General features: G+C 34.3%; 1 protein-coding gene across 1 annotated transcript in view; it reads right to left on the bottom strand.

The window, feature by feature from the left end:
* The window catches only part of ANO3 (anoctamin 3), a 398,432-nt gene extending 386,233 nt beyond the window's left edge, over positions 1 to 12,199 (bottom strand). The window contains exon 1 of the mRNA XM_077761423.1: positions 12,046 to 12,199. Within this exon, the coding sequence (XP_077617549.1) occupies positions 12,046 to 12,199 (154 nt within the window). The remainder of the gene's footprint in view (positions 1 to 12,045) is intronic.
* Positions 12,200 to 16,455: the final 4,256 nt, after the last annotated feature.

The raw sequence follows: 16,455 nt of genomic DNA, 5'->3' as shown, positions 1-16,455 counted from the left end.
CATATGTATTTTATTGAGTTAAAAGAACTTTATAACAGTTCAACATTTGAAGGATGGCTATAGTAAGGATAGTAGATTAACTGTTGAGAATAATTTCATTTGGCTTCCAAGGCAAAAGGAGATGGAAAAAATGACCAAGCTCTCTGTGGTTATTGTGTGGTCACCAGAAATTATGAAATATGTAGCATTTAATATGTCAGCCAAGTGATTACCTAACTCCATGCTCTTGACTCTGCTATAGAATTGACCACTTCTTTAAATCTTTTGCTTTGAGACTTTTCTCCATTTTTACCTTGGAAATAGAGCCTAAATTCTGAAATTTGGCTGGAAAGAGCCAAATATTCAGTGGAAAAGAGGAACTATGAAACACTAGATTGTGTTTAATTACTGTGGCATCAGATAAGAACTCTGAAGAAAACATGAGCAGGACAGATAAAGGGAAATGATAATTTTTTCATTGATAAAGAAAAATAAACCAACAACTGATGAGATCAGGATTCTTACAGGGATTTTTTTTTAATGTTTTATTTACTTCTGAAAGAGAGACAGCATGAGCAGGGAAGGGTCAGAGAGAGAGGGAGATACAGAATCTGAAGCAGGCTCCAGGCTCTGAGTTAGCTGTCAGCACAGAGCCCAACGTGGGGCTCGAACCCACGAACTGTGAGATCATGACCTGAGCTGAAAGTCAGACGCTTAATCGACTGAGCCACCCAGGTGCCCTGAGATTAGGATTCTTATATTACCAGAAATGTTTAGACCAATACTCCCAGGTCTTTATCTTCTTGAAATCAATCATAAATCACTCTCAGGGAAGTCTGCTCTAAAAATTGTGTGTTTGTGTGCCTGGGTGGCTCAGTCGGTAAAGCGTCTGACTTCAGCTCAGGTCATGATTTCATGGTTCGTGAGTTCTAGCCCCACTTCGGGCTCTGTGCTGACACCTCAGAGCCTGGAGCCTGCTTTGGATTCTGGTTCCCTCTCTGTCTGCCCTTCCCCTACTCGTGCTCTCTCTCGTAAAGATAAATAACAACATTAAAAAAATAAAATAAAATAAAAATTCTGTGTTTGCAAGAATTAATTAGAAAACTCATAGTGATCTATATATCTATATCTATATCTATATCTATATCTATATATATTAGAACACTTTGTTTTTCTAGATTCATTATGCCTAGTCCTCACAACAGCTCGTATGAATGGCCCAGGAAGTTTTGAGTTGAGGAGACACAAGGGAGTGATACAGATAGGCAAAACACTGAAAATGGGAAATGAGGAAATATCTCAGATCCATTAAATATGTATTTTAAGCCCTGTCCCTGTACAAGGCATTTTTTTTTTCATACATTTTCTCAATCCCATAGTCAATTCTGTAAAGTGGGGATTCCATTAAGAGTAGGCAGAGAAATATTAAGTAACTTTCACAAGTTCTAAAATCTATGTGTTTGAGTCATAGCTAGAGCTGTCCTATGGCAAAGTCCATGCCATCTCTTATCATGATGACCCCTGGGAGTTAGAAGACACTTGAAGTCTTGACAATACAGGACAGAGAAAATTACAGACTGACCTATATCTCTAATTATTTGTGTAGTCTTAGGTAACCTACCAATCATGCTTTCTTGGCCTTGCTCTCATATTCTCATATAAGAGAAGCTTCTGAATCTAGCTCTTCCCATCTACAAGTTTAGTGAAGTTACTTGATAGTGCATGGTTGTCTCTAATATCTCTGCTTCCTTGTTTAATGCACTATTCAATATTCAGATAAAGCATCTCCCTTCAAGGAGGCTATATAATCTCTTAAAGATGAACACAGGGAAGACTTTCCTCTGCCTACTTTTATCTGGAATGGGAACAAAATACAGAAGTTTAATTTCCAGCACACACAAAAATCTCCCTTTCCCAAATCTCAATGAAGTAAAGTAAAATTCCCAACTGTACTCTGAGAAGAGAACATTGTTTCATGATGGCAATACTAAAACTAACCCACTAGATCTAGGACAAATTACTGGCCTCATCAAATTCCATGAGTACCCAGTGGCATCATGGGATATCACTAATCAAGAGCAAAATGAAACCATGGTTATCATGCAACCAACACCTGTTTTCTTTCCAGTGCTTCACAAACTTTCCTCTGGAAATGTCTCTCTATTAGAGAAAAGTTAAAGGCCACAGGTATCTCTAAGCTAACAAGAATTTTCTTTGTAGTCTGGCATTTTATTATATAAATTAATCTAGGTATTCATTCTACTCCCTACCCAACCCTCCTTTTTTAAATATTAAACATTAATGGGATAATTTATCAAATAAAATAAATGCTTCTGAAGTTTGTAACATTTATTCTCTGCCTAGTCATATGTTCCTGTGGACAACTGTACTTGGATTCGAGCAGGTCAGTTTGCCCTACATAGATTCTGCAATTTGTCTCAGATGGACTATATAATGCGCAGAATATGGTGGTCAATCACCACATTCTACAATACCATTATAATATATAATCTACTGTACATAATATACTTAGAATAACAGCATTTCCTAGATACTGGTTACAGGCTAAATATTTTGCTGTTGTTGCTATTTAATATTCTTAACTATTCTTTGAAGTAGAGAGTTGTATACCCTTAATATATATAAGGAAATAGAAACATAAAGAGATTCACTGTTTTCTGAGTCACAAAAATCAGACAACAGAAATCATACAATTCTGAAGTATCAGAGCAATGTCTGAGCTGTAGCTTGCCTAGGGTCTAAGCAATTACCTCTCTACTGTTGTTTATGTAAAATAACAATTTTAATTTACATGAAGATACTGGATTATTTGACAGGGTCTATTCTTAGGTAGACAACTCCTTCTATATCAGTCAGTGTTCAGTTAAAATGTGTAGCTCAAAAATTATGAAAATAAATACACAGGCTTTTGGATTTACTTATAACAAGTCAAACGTGAGAATATTAAACATAAGATTATATTTGTAGTCTATATATTTTCTACTTACAAATGGGAGCAAGAACACTCTATAGAATTTTCAGAGAACACAAACAAGTATATTTAGCTTTTGAGAACTCAAATTATAGACCAGGGAAAAGCAAAGGACAAGCAAAATGAAAGCTGAAACTCGAGAATGTGAAAGTAAGATACAAACATGGGAAATGTAGGTGGTTCGTTGGTCATCTAAAAATAGACAAAACACCACTTTCAATAATAGGATCCACCACAGCTGACTCAAGGGACAAGCAATGGTTTTTCCAACATTCTTGAGGACATGAAATTATCCCCATGTCATGTAGCACGATGAGCTTTGAGAAAGTCCAACAGTAATGGGTGTCACCACACATAGCCATAGGAAGCTGGGGGATCAGAGCCAATGATGAGTTTCCCCAGTGTGCAAATTTATATTAAGCAGAACTTACAGTGACTTGCAGAACTAGATGGACACTCCTGATAGAACCTTGTTATTTTTTTCTTAAACCAAATGCTTAAAAAATTAAAAATCAGAGAATGTACTCTCCAAGTCCCTTGTTTTTCAAACAAGGAAATAGGTCCAGAGTGGCTTTTTTGTTTTGTTTTGTTTTGTTTTGGGTCTGCCCATTGACTATTCTCTGGCCAATGTGTTTCCTGTGAAGTTCATCCCACTCCAGAAAGGAAGTTCAGCAGTGACTCAAGAAGCAACCAATCAGGGCATAGGGGTGGGATAGAGGGGTATCACTGTGCATCTTTCCTGTCTACTCAGTAATTTTCAGTGTACTCTGGGGTCAGAGCAGAGGTGAAAACTTTATCATCTCAGCAGGAGCAATGTGACTCTGGAGTCAGTAGCAGCTATTTCTCTCTTTGTGCCTGATAATCAGATTGTTCTATGATTTTTTTCCCTGAAAAATTGGCCTAAAACCTTATGAAGCTGATATGATAATTTCTAGACTCTAGAATCTACTGTACTTTAAAGAGAATAATACTTGCAAGTTAAGTAAAGTACATTTTCTATAACTGGTTATAAATTATCAGTAGCATATCTGATTTTATACTTTAAGATGAGAAGCCACCCACTACTTTATAGAGAACTCTTTGTCAACTGCTTCCCAGAAAGAACTTTATGAATAAAGACTGGCTGTCTTTCACCATGCCAACCTGCAAATCTCATCGTAAACATTTCACTGCAATCCTTGATTTCCTGTATGAAGTGTTATATAAACCAAGGTATTGAGGCCTATTCCAAAAAAAAGAGTAATATTTTTTTCATCTGCTTTCAGAAAGACATAATACCAGGAGACTTTTGAGGAGAAATATCTATGTATTTGTATCTATCTCTAACTCTATCTAGTTTAGTGAACTCCACCAAGGGTTTTGCAGTATGCAATGGCCACTTATCAATACTTCCATTAGCAAACCTTGTATGTTATCAGAAAGGCCACTTTTAAATTTATCATTTTGAATTATAATAGATGTACTGGATTCCTAGTAGAATATTTGCAGCAGGCATTTAACGAAATGATGGTTGTTGGGGTTATTTCATTTTACAACATCACATTAGCATTAACTTTTCATTTTACCACAGCAGCCAAAGTATGCATATTATATGAACCTAGATTGCTCTTCTTAAGACAGAATGAGTTGAAGGCCCCTAGGCAGAGCCATTAAGAGATCAGAGTTATATTAAAAAATTCCACAAAGGAAGTGAAGGTTTCCATCAATTGGTCCATCTTGGTAAAGTCATATTCGAAACAAGCAATTCAGCTCCTCTGTTCATAGAGCTCTCTGCTGGTCTCTCTTTAGGGAACAGAGGAGAAGTAGAACATATCCTTTATCCTGTGGAAGTTTTTTCTCTATTTGATAAAACTGCACTGAAAGCCTAAAGCTACACCCAATATCAAACAGCAAAACAAATGAAAGATTAAATGCAGAAAATAAGCATTTAACATTGATATCAATTCCACGGAAATGGATAGTTCGGGGCACCTAATACAGGGAAAAATAAATGTTTTATATAAGGTATGAGGGGTAGGGCTCTTTGGAAGAATTTGATATGAATTCATCTGAAGGTAATATGTAATGTAAGAAAAATAGGAAAACACTGTCAAGTATATCAATGGATTAACAATCTTACTATAAAAGCCTCTTGACAAAAAAGCTATAGTTGATTGTGGATTACTATGATCAGAAATTATCTGAAAATGTGCCATAATATACTTTTGCCTTGACAAAAGCATTGATTTTCAAACTTCAGTGTATATATACATAATATGAAGAACTTCTAAAATCTAGATTCCTAGATTGCATACACAAAGTTTACATATAAAGAGTCTGGGAGGGAACCCTAGAATCTTCAAGTGTTGCAAGCATCCTGGTGATTCTAATGCAAATGATCCACAAGCTATGCTTGAACTTCAGGAACCACCCTGCTAAAGCACTATTCTCCAGCTGATGTGTTCCTGTCCTAAATGAAACAGACAGGATGAGATGGTCACTTATTTCACTCACATGGATTTTTTTTTTTTTTCATAACTAGACTTAGAGCATTTAGAGCAGGCAATGGAACTTCCAAATACTTTAAATTTCTCACAGAGACTGGCAGAGAGCTGGGCGCAGAGTAGATATCTAATAAATATAAACAGTTGATGATGGTAGCATAATAGTTATCATTGGTCATGTGGCAACTGGTCATAGTTCTAAGTATCTCAAAAAGTTAGAACCTCTAATTGCTTCTAACTGAACAAGAATTCTTTTACACAATGGTCTTTCATATTTTGGTCAGAGATGGTCTTCTGGACTATAATTAGTTGGATGTCCATCCTCTATCCCAAGGTCATAGAATAGATTCTATTCTTTAGATTGTCTTACATATCCTTAGAGGTAATGCTCTTCTCTAGACAAAGAAATAACATTCTCAAAGCTTAACTCATAAAGCCCTAAGTCACCATGATGATGAAGATTTTTTTTTTTATGCTAACTTTAGTACAGCTAGAATTTCAGCAGAGTGGTTAGTCAATTCTAGGTTCTAAGACATATCCAGAAAGATAAATACAGTCAAATTCTTAAAAGAATGCAATGACTGACTGTGTGTGTGTGATCATGTAGATTGATGGGGATATGTAATGTTTACAAATGTTTATCTTTACTCCTCTGGCTACTATGAATAGTGTTAACACCATTTTTTTTTTTTTTGAAAATATGGTATTTGTTTGAGATCATATGAGACCTTAAAAATTGCTGTTTAAAAAAAAGAAACATTTATTTATTTCTGAGAGACAGAGCATGAGAAGAGTAGGGGCAGAGAGAGAGGAAGACACAGAATCCAAAGCAGGCTCCAGGCTCTAAGAGTCCAATGCAGGGATCGAACCCACAAACCATGAGATCATGACCTGAGCCAAAGTTGGACACTTAACCAATTGAGCCACCCAGGCACCCCAAAATTGCTATTTTTAGGAAAGGACAACACTTCATTGTCACAACTGTTAAATCTCAGCTGAATAGATTTATTTTCATCTGTTATCAGGAAGATATGATACCAAGAAATCTTTGACAGAGATATTTATTTTAGTATCAGCTATAATGGACAAAACATCATGAAACCCAGCTTTTTAAATTTTTACTAGTATGGNCTTCTCACGCTCTCTCTCTCTCTCTCCTAGAAATAAATAAAACATTAAAAATTTTTAAAAAATAAAATAAAATTTTACTAGTAAGTATGTAACTCTGGGTAAATCATTTCAAGTTAATCTTCAGCTATAAATAAAGCAACAGACAGGTTTCTTACTTGGCTCAAAATGTTGCTTTCAATCTATAATATACCAGCACCTTGCTAAGATTTGGAATTTTTAAAAAATGTTTATTTATTTATTTTGAGAGAGAAAAAGGGAGAGATAGAAAGCATGTGAGGAGGGAGGAGCAGAGAAAGGAGAGAGATAATCTCAAACAGGCTCCATGCTCAGGGTGGAGCCATGATGCAGGGCTCAATCTCAGGAAAAAGGTTAAATCTCAGTTCATGACCTGAACAGAAATCAAGAGTCAGAAGCGTAGCTGACTGAGCCACTCAGGTGTCCCTGGGGTTCTATTTTGTTATTTTTTTTAAAGATAAAATATAGAAGGAAATTTTTATGGAAATGATTTAAAGGCAGGTTTTAAATATAGCGACCATGGGTCAATTTCTAGTATTTAATGATAACCGCTCAAAAGTTAGGGTTAGTTTGCTAGGAACTATTTGAATTCAATACATTTTTCTAATATAGATAGGACAAGATGATTAATACTACAAAATCATTCTGCAAATGACTCAACAAATATACAGGACTCATTCAAAATTAATATAATCATTATTTAAAATCCCCATGTAAACACTTTTATAGACCAAGTAGTCTTACCTGGATTGGTAAATTATTGAAATGTCTTTTCTTACAAAGATTTCAGCTCAACCATTTTGAATTGAAAATAGCAAGTTACTGTGTAAATTAGTGATGTATAAATCTATACTTGAAATATGATGAACAATTATAGTAACATTTGACTTCTTCATGCTTCAAAATATTATAGAAGAGTAAAATGAGATCAGGATTCAAGTATTTCGTATTGTCAATAAAATGGTAAATACTGTTTTTGTCATCTTCATTATTGTCATAGTAGCAGGGTAAGTAGTAATACTGGAACTTGAACTTATACTAGTGGAGTGGCAATAATATTTGGAATTGGAAAAAGTCTGGGTCCGAGTTCTTGGTTTGTCACTTACTAAAATTTCACTGTAAAATATCACTGATATGCAGTTTCTTTATTTATAAAAATGGGAGTAATAAAATTATTTGATCTCTAGAATGGTTATGAAAATCCAATGTAAAAGAACTTCATAAATTAGAAATTCTTTGCATATGTTTACTTTCATTATTAATGTTTTAAATTATATGTAAACAGAGGCTTTGTTTTTTCTCTTCATATTCTTGTCTTTAGCTTAATGACATGCTTTGGGAATGCTTTAAATCTAATTATATTCATTAACCATTTTTATTGTTGTCAGTGGCCTTTAAAATCAAGAGATCTATTCTAGACATTGTTCAGATTAGAAGAATCATCCAGGAGGGATGTTAGAACCTTGCCCAAAGTGGCACTCCTTTTTTTGTGACTAAGTGGGACCTCATCTCGACATTTTATAGCATTCTCCAATTACTTCATTAGTATTATGTAATTCATTTCTTTAACACCAAATCAATCACCAAAGCAAGTTTCACAGGATGTTAGGAAATGTTCTATGTAAAGCGTTCTAGAATCTAATAAGCATACAAAATCCTAGATTAAATCAAATTAGCAATGTTTTTTTTTAAATGGTTTTTATAATGTTTATTTACATTTGAGAGAGAGGGAGTGTGCAAGTGGCGGAGGGGCAGGAGAGACAGAGACACGATTTGAAGCAGGCTCCAGGCTCTGAGCTGTCAGCACAGAGTCCAATGCAAGGTTTGAACTAACGAACCACAAGATCATGACCCGAGCTGAAGTTGGATGCTTAGCTGAATGAGTCACCCCAGGCACTCCAGCAAACTTTTTAAAAGTTGAATCACATGCATTCTCAAATATGTTAGACTGCGTTGTGAAGCTATAGACAAAATTCTAGAATATCCACTATGGCCAAAAGATTTTTGACCACCGGAAATTTTTAACAGATTATGGTATTGGCTAAGTGAACTAAGAATCACATATTGGTTAAAATGTTACTTTATCATACTGGAAGTTATATGAGTACCAGTGGGACATATTTGTTTTACAAGGATAAAAAGAATTAAAACAGGTATGCTCCATTGGTAGTCATATAACTTCCAGTATGATAAAGTAACATTTTATATACATACATAGATATGTACATATATATCGATGATGATCATGATGATGAAATGTTCATAGCCTTAAAAGTCATTTAAAGCACATTCCACAATCCAGGGATGATGTTTATATACTCATTTCTAATTACTGATAAAATCCATTTTCAAAACATAAGGAAGCATTTTTGTTTTATGGGACTGTTTTTAATCATAATTTCCATGCAGTGTTGAGCACAAAGAAAGAACACTAAACTCTTAGAAGCAGAAAATAGATTAAGAGTTCTTCAACTTTCCTCTGTCTCTGCTACCACCCATTCACACACACACACACACATACACACACACACACACACACACACACACACTATGTGTATGGCTTAGGTCCATTTACATTACTTCTCTGAGCTTTGGATTCTCCCATTTAATGAAGTTCAAGATAAATGAACTCTATTTTGTATGTATTAATTATCTTTAAGGTATCATATAATTGAAAGATATAAATACTGTTTTTATTGACAATGGAATCTATTTTTCTTTAGACACAAATGCTCAACTTTCTATGCATTAACATTCACCTGTATATTTTTTCCCATGATAGAGATACGTGCTTATGCATGTTAAAAACATACTGTCAGACCACTGAGATAAAAGGACTGAATTCTTTCCCTACTTCTACTGTTACCTCATTTTCATTTTCAGGTAGACACCTCAAGCACTCTCAGTCATAAATATTCAATTAGTATATTTTAAATGAATGAATACAACTTGACTCAATGCTCCATAAACAGTTCAAATGAAGGACAAACTCCACATTGATACTATCCTGTGCAATGTTTTCATCAAGCAAAAAATTGTGTGATAATTTCCACATAGGATTTTGGAAAGAAAAAAGCATAACTTGATTTAAACAAGTGCTTCCTATGACAGAAAATACATTAAAAGATAAACTATACTTTACTATTTGGTAATTTAGTTCATCATATTTGTAACATGTGCATTATGCATATGCACAAACAACTGTGAAAAGGCAATTACCTTTAAGAAACGTAATCTAAAAGAAGAAAAGCCATGGACATATGTATTTACAACAACAACAAAAATACAATGTGAACATTTTCATATATAAACAAACTTTTAGTAGAAATTAATGACAGGTAATATACCTTTATATAAAAAGTTAACCGTAAGCATTTGGGAACAATATTTTTTTTTTCTCAGTGAGATCTTATTAAATAGAGGAAGGAGAAATAATTATTGGAAATTATTTTGAAAGAAAAGCATGAACAGTAAGTGGAAGTATAAATCATTTTTGTAGGATGTAGGTATTTACATGAAGCTGACAAGTTGGAAAAAAAAAAAGATTTAGGTCCTAGAGCACCAGTTCTATAACACAGGTTACACTGACTTATAGAAATCCCAAACACAAGTGGGAATAGATCAGATTTGTGCTTAGGAAGGACTGTGTGGCTGTCAATGGGCAAAGAGAGTTGTTTTGGAAAACCTGAAGGCAAGATCAGTTAAAAGACTATAAGGTGCATGCACCAGGGAAATGAAAAGGGCCAATTTTTCAGTCCCTCAGTCAGGCAATCACTGAGTCAAGATATAGAGAAGCCAAGCTCCCTGTTGAGTACAGGTGCCACAGTGGTAGACAAGAGGTAAAGAAGACATATTTTAAACTAATATGCATACAAAGAAGCACTGACTTTATATTGCAACGGTAAGGAATGTTTCAGATGACTTAGGGGATATTGACAAAAATAAGGATGTAAGAAGAATGAGGCATTTTTTAGGCAGTTTAGCTTATTTGTGTTGAATCTGAAGCACCACCAAGGAAACTGAGGTGAAAGTGTCTTCCAGGTGCGAGGGAAGAGTTCATATCTAGGCTACAGCTGCGTTTGTCAGCTGCATAAAGACAACAGTTGAATCTATTGAATAGATGTGCCAACTGGAACAGAGATGACTAGAAGGCAAAAAAACATGGTGAAAAGACCATGGGTATTTAAACCAGGATTAAATAAGTACTTTACTCATGAACTTCTTTTTCCTGTCCAAGTCCATTGCTATGTTCATCAGTATAAAAACCTGATTTTTTCATGTATGAAGTTGCAGATTCAATACAAGTAGGACTTTCAAGTTAAGAAAGAGAAATAATATTATGGATGAAAGAAAATTTTAAAAGTTATTATATCTCCTGATTATACAATAGCTTATACTGTAAAACAAGTCATATAACACAAAAGAATCTATGATCAACAAATCAGCAATTGGTTGGGAGTCATATAAAACTTCTCTTCAAACATTTCAAATAAATAAATATGCCACATTTTCTTAGAAGAATCCTCTGGTTGCAAAATGGAATTTGTTATTTTTCCTCCTTTAGACAAAGATTAATGTCCTGTAACATCCAGAACTATGAAGCCTTTGCTTAACTTTTATTTTTTTCATTATACTGTCTTTTTTATGAGGAGAGATAAAACAACTTACTCAAAAGTGAATTTTCCTTTAGAACAACATTTAAAATATTTATTTATTATATGATTTTTTTCCTACAAAGCACAATTAATTCATTATTGACATCTCATAGCTCACTGTAAAGCAGAGCCACAGAATTTTTTTAAGATATGCAGAATATTAGTATACAGCACTGTTTCCTCAAAACTGCAGTGCAACAAAATGACAACGGTTGGATGCTGGATAAGTTATCCACCCAGAGATATCAAAAAATAAATTTTTTCATATTGAATTTTATCAACACTGTCAGCTCCTATAGAATCAAAATCAGGTCATAAAATAACATAAGTAAAAAGAATGTTCTCTTATTCTTCATGAGAAGGTAAAGAGCACATATTATCCTTCATATAATTATATCAAAAGAAATAAAAGAGATGAATGAAGATGGCAGGACTTTTTTTCTACAGTTGACAGATAAAAATCCCCGATTTCATCAATTATCCCAAACGAAACTAAGAGTTGATAGGCTTGAGCATTCAGAAACACAACATCTACTTCACTATTAACATTTTTCTGTGTCCTGAATAAATTTGTTTCCTGACATTTCACTCTAGTGGGATAACCCTCTGTTCTTTTTGTAGAAAACTATTTATGTATTTTGAGAAAAAACAACTGAAGAAACTAAAATTGGCATCAATTTTACCACCACAGAATAGGTGACATCAAGATTTATTTGTTACATATCTGACATTTAAAAAATACAGATGTAATGTAAGATACTAAAAAATAATAATCTAAAGTTTAGCTTACCAGTGGGGACAGAACTGGAGTGTTGACGTTCGAACTGACTAGAATCTTCAGAGTGTTCATTCAAACTTGTTAAAGTAAATTCTGGGTTGGAAACATGCTCAAGTCTGAAGCCTTCAGGAGAAAGATAATCCAGTTCAAACTTCACAGTTGACATTGCAAAATTCGTAAAGAGCTATGTAAGTCAAAGTTCACACTAACTGAAGTTTAAAAATCACAGGAGACAGAAAAAAAAAAAAATCAGTGTATTATAATCAGTAGTAACTCCAGACTTTCTGGTGATTATTCTCACTTGGAAGTCCAAAAGAGATAAAACATGCAGAGCTGCCTCTAAGTTTTCCGTATTCATGCCTTTGCTAGGCAATTGACTTCAATAGGATGGATGGAATTTAGAGTTGCTCTTCTGGAAGATATTGTGCTGCCTTAAAATGATAGCAGCACTAATCTCATCTCAGAGAGGCTGCAGGGAACACTGAGATGGGCTAAGTGAAGACATAGGCAAGGCTGCAGAGAGATGCTTTCAGTAATGTATTGGAAGGTCTTATTCACATTTCTGTATACAAAAGATCAGCTGGGTGGGGTTAAGGAGTATAAGAGAAGGAAACTTTTTTTCCACTGGGCAGCTCATCAGAGGAATGTTTTAACTTGGAAGGAAATTAATCCTAAATGATATTTCCAGGGTCAGGGGTGTGAGACTATAATTTTGATGGTTACTGAAAGATGACTATAATCGTGGAGATTAAATGGTAAATTAAACGTTTATAAAAAGCTTCCACACAGCAAGGAAACAATCAATAAAATGAAAAGACAACCTACAAAATGGAAGAAAACGTTTGCAAATAATTTATCTGATATCCAAATACCCAAAAAATTATAAGGGGCTCATACAACTCAGTAATAATAATGATAATAAATAATAATAATAATAATAATTCAATTATTTAAATAGGCAAACCTTTTCATCTTCCAAAGAAGACATACAAATGGCCAACAGGTACATGAAAAGGATTGATCATCATGGAAATGCAAATCAAAACTAAAATAAAATCATCTCATACCTGTTAGAATGGCTATCATCAAAAAGACAAGAAATTACAAGAGTTGGCAGAGTTGTGGATAAAAGGGACATTTACACACTGTTGGTGGGAATGTAAATTAACACAGCCATATAAACACTATGGAGGTTCTTCAAAGAATTAAAAATGAAACTACCATATGATCCAGCATTCTCACTTCTGGGTATACATCCAAATGAAATGAAATCACTGTCATCTCAAAGAGATATCTGCACCCTTTGTTCACTGGAGCATTATTCACAATACTCAAGGCATGGAAGCTATGTAAGTGCTTATTAACATGATAAATAATGATATTGACGGTGTGAATGATAAAGAAAATGTGACTATACAGTGGGATATTTTCACCCATAAAAAAAGGAAACCCCACTACTTGTGACAACATGGAAGAAAGTTGACGGTGCTATGCTAAATGAGTCAAGAAAAGACAAATAATGGGGCGCCTGGGTGGCTTACTCGGTTAAGCGTCCGACTTTCGCTTAGGTCATGATCTCGCGGTTCGTGGGTTCGAGCCCCGCGTCGGGCTCTGTGCTGACTGCCAGCTCAGAGCCTGGAGCCTATTTCGGAGTCTGTATCTCCCCCTCTCTGTCCCTCCCCTGCTTACGCTATCTCTCTCTCTCTCTCTCTCCTAGAAATAAATAAAAATATTAAAAAAAAAAGACAAATACTGCATGATCTCACGTATATGTGGAATCTAGAAAAGCTGAACTTGTGGAAACAGAGTACACTGGTGGTTGCCAGGGGCTGGTATGGGAGAAATGGGAGATGTTGGTCAAAGGATACAAACTTCCAGTTATAAGGTAGGTAAAATATACGAATCTAATATATGCAATGGTGACAATAATTAACGATACTGTATTACATACTTGAAACTTGCTAAGCAAGTAGATTTTAAACATTCTCACCATAAAAAAAAAAAAGGAAAGAAAGTGGGGTGAAGTAGGTGAAGTATGTGTTGATGGGCCTTACTGTGGTAATCATTATGCAATATATGCATATATCAAATGATCACATTATGCACCATAGATTTACACAATGCATATACATACATGCATATATCAAATGATCACATTATACAGCATAGATTTACACAATGCATATACATATATATATGCATATATCAAATGATCACAATATACACCTAAAACTTGTACAGTGTTATAAGAAATTAGTCTCAATAAAGTATAGGAAAATATATGTTTAAAAAATATGGTCAAATAAAATACACAGCTTGAGAAACATAAAAGATCAATATCATACTATGAGCAGGTGATGAGTGGAAGAGCAAATTCTAGAAAGCTAGGGATTAAGGAGGCTGACATTGTTATACTATTTAAGAAGTAAAAATCTGATCCCTCTCAGCTGGGCAGAAAGTTGTATTGGTCACCTTAGAAAATTTAATTTGAGATCTCACTTTTACTCATCTTCTGTCCTTAAGTCCATGAACCCATGATGACCACCACCATGATAACAGACAGCTTGTCAAGGAGTTCTTTGACAAAAGCCATCCTTCAGTTTAGGGAGTCAGACTACATGAAGTTCAGATTAATTCTTTGATGGTGTATGTTAATCCCTTATTTATTCATTAATTTATTTCCTCATTCAAGTGAGTTTTTATTGACCCTGTATTAGGTATTAACTTAGACACAAGAATGTTAATATAGGTTTGATGGAAAGGATTTGAGCTGAATATGGTCTCAGTGGGAAAGAGAGCTGTGACTGACTGGGATTTTAATTATAACCACAGTATTAGTTATGGCAATAGATGTGTTACCCCTGAAGAATGGCCTATTTGAGGCAATTTTCCCTTCTTTGTCCAGTATTCTTTGAAAAAGTAAAATATATACAAGAGTTTTGTAAATTCATTGTTGTTACAATATAAAAGTATTCTGGACAAGTGGCATGTCTTACTCATCATTATAACTGAACAAACAAGGAAAGAGATTTGTCTCTGAGCTCCACATACCTTTAAAAACTATTGCTCATGGCCTGGGAATGACTGTCATTGTAACGGCATGAACAACAAACAAAATATGGTATTCAAGCCTATTCTGGAACAGGCATGAAACATCTGCCTAAAATGGCAAACATAGACAACTTTCATTGGTAATTATAAGAGGGTAAAAGCAGAACCAAAAGTATAAATAACAATTCAGCAAAATACTATCATTGCTCAAATGATATTTTTCATATTTATGAAAGTATCAGTATACATTTTTAATACCTGAAAAAGTGCTTTCATAGTAATAAAGATTCTTACTTGTCTTCCTTCCACCTTTGGAGTCTGTGTTAAAGCTTTTAGAAAAGATACACATTGGTTAGTAGTGAGAAGATGAGTTGAGGAAAAGATGGCTGATAGGAAAAAGAAAAGCAAACACAAGGAAATGAATAAAGAGTAAAAAAAAAAGTGTGTATACAATTTAAAGAAAAAAAAGTAGGTTCTAAAATCATGAAAGATGTACTTTATAATTCTCAGTTGAAATATCTGTTCAGTATTTGGTAGGAGGGTACTCCCTGAGAGACAGAGTCTAAATGGTTTGAATTAAGAGTTGCTCAAGTACGTTTAACAACTAGATAATTTCTATCCTCTATACTTTTTATAAGTTTGACCAAATCCCAAAGTGTTCCCTCTTTCAAGCAATGATTTGAATGGTGTGGTTACATGGAAATGTGAGTAAGCATGAGAGCTGAAGTTAAATCACCTGATTAATGGTTTCCAGTAGGACCCTGAGGGGATGCTATCTGAGGTCACAGTATAATCTCATTCTCTCTATCAGTGGTCCTCAGTTTTTGGGTATGAGGACATGCTGAACTAAAAGAGAATGAATCTCTCTCCCTCTCTCTCTCTCTCTCTCTCTCTCTCGATCCAGCCATCCATCCATCCATCTATATATACATATACATATATTAATAGTTACCCGTCCCTTTGTATTCATACTATTGTATTTTGAGTATCGATGTGTGATATATTGATATATGATATATATGAGCATATAAAACTACTTGAAATTTACTAGCATTAAAATGTTATTAATTACATCTATATACCTTTGAAAATTCAGTCATGTATGTGTGAAAAATGTTACTGATTTGCTCTAAGACAACTGTAAGTACACAGGTGGACTTATAAACTCCATATAGTAACTTGATATGGCATATATATCCAAACACTGGAAATTACTATTCTCTAGCATATAAAGAAATAGGTTTTACTGCTTTGTGTAACATAAATAATCAAACTTTGTCAACAAACTCACTTCATTATCCTTTTCCACTAGTAATCTAGGTAAACACATCTCCTGAGGCCTCCAGAAATGTTGGTAAAAAAGAACCTTTA

Source organism: Crocuta crocuta, unplaced genomic scaffold (assembly GCF_008692635.1).
Source record: "Crocuta crocuta isolate KB4526 unplaced genomic scaffold, BGI_CrCroc_1.0 scaffold884, whole genome shotgun sequence".
In the NCBI taxonomy this organism is placed as follows: Eukaryota; Metazoa; Chordata; class Mammalia; order Carnivora; family Hyaenidae; genus Crocuta; species Crocuta crocuta.
The sequence above is the reverse complement of the archived record's forward strand: the minus strand, read 5'-3'. Positions and strand labels throughout refer to the sequence as shown.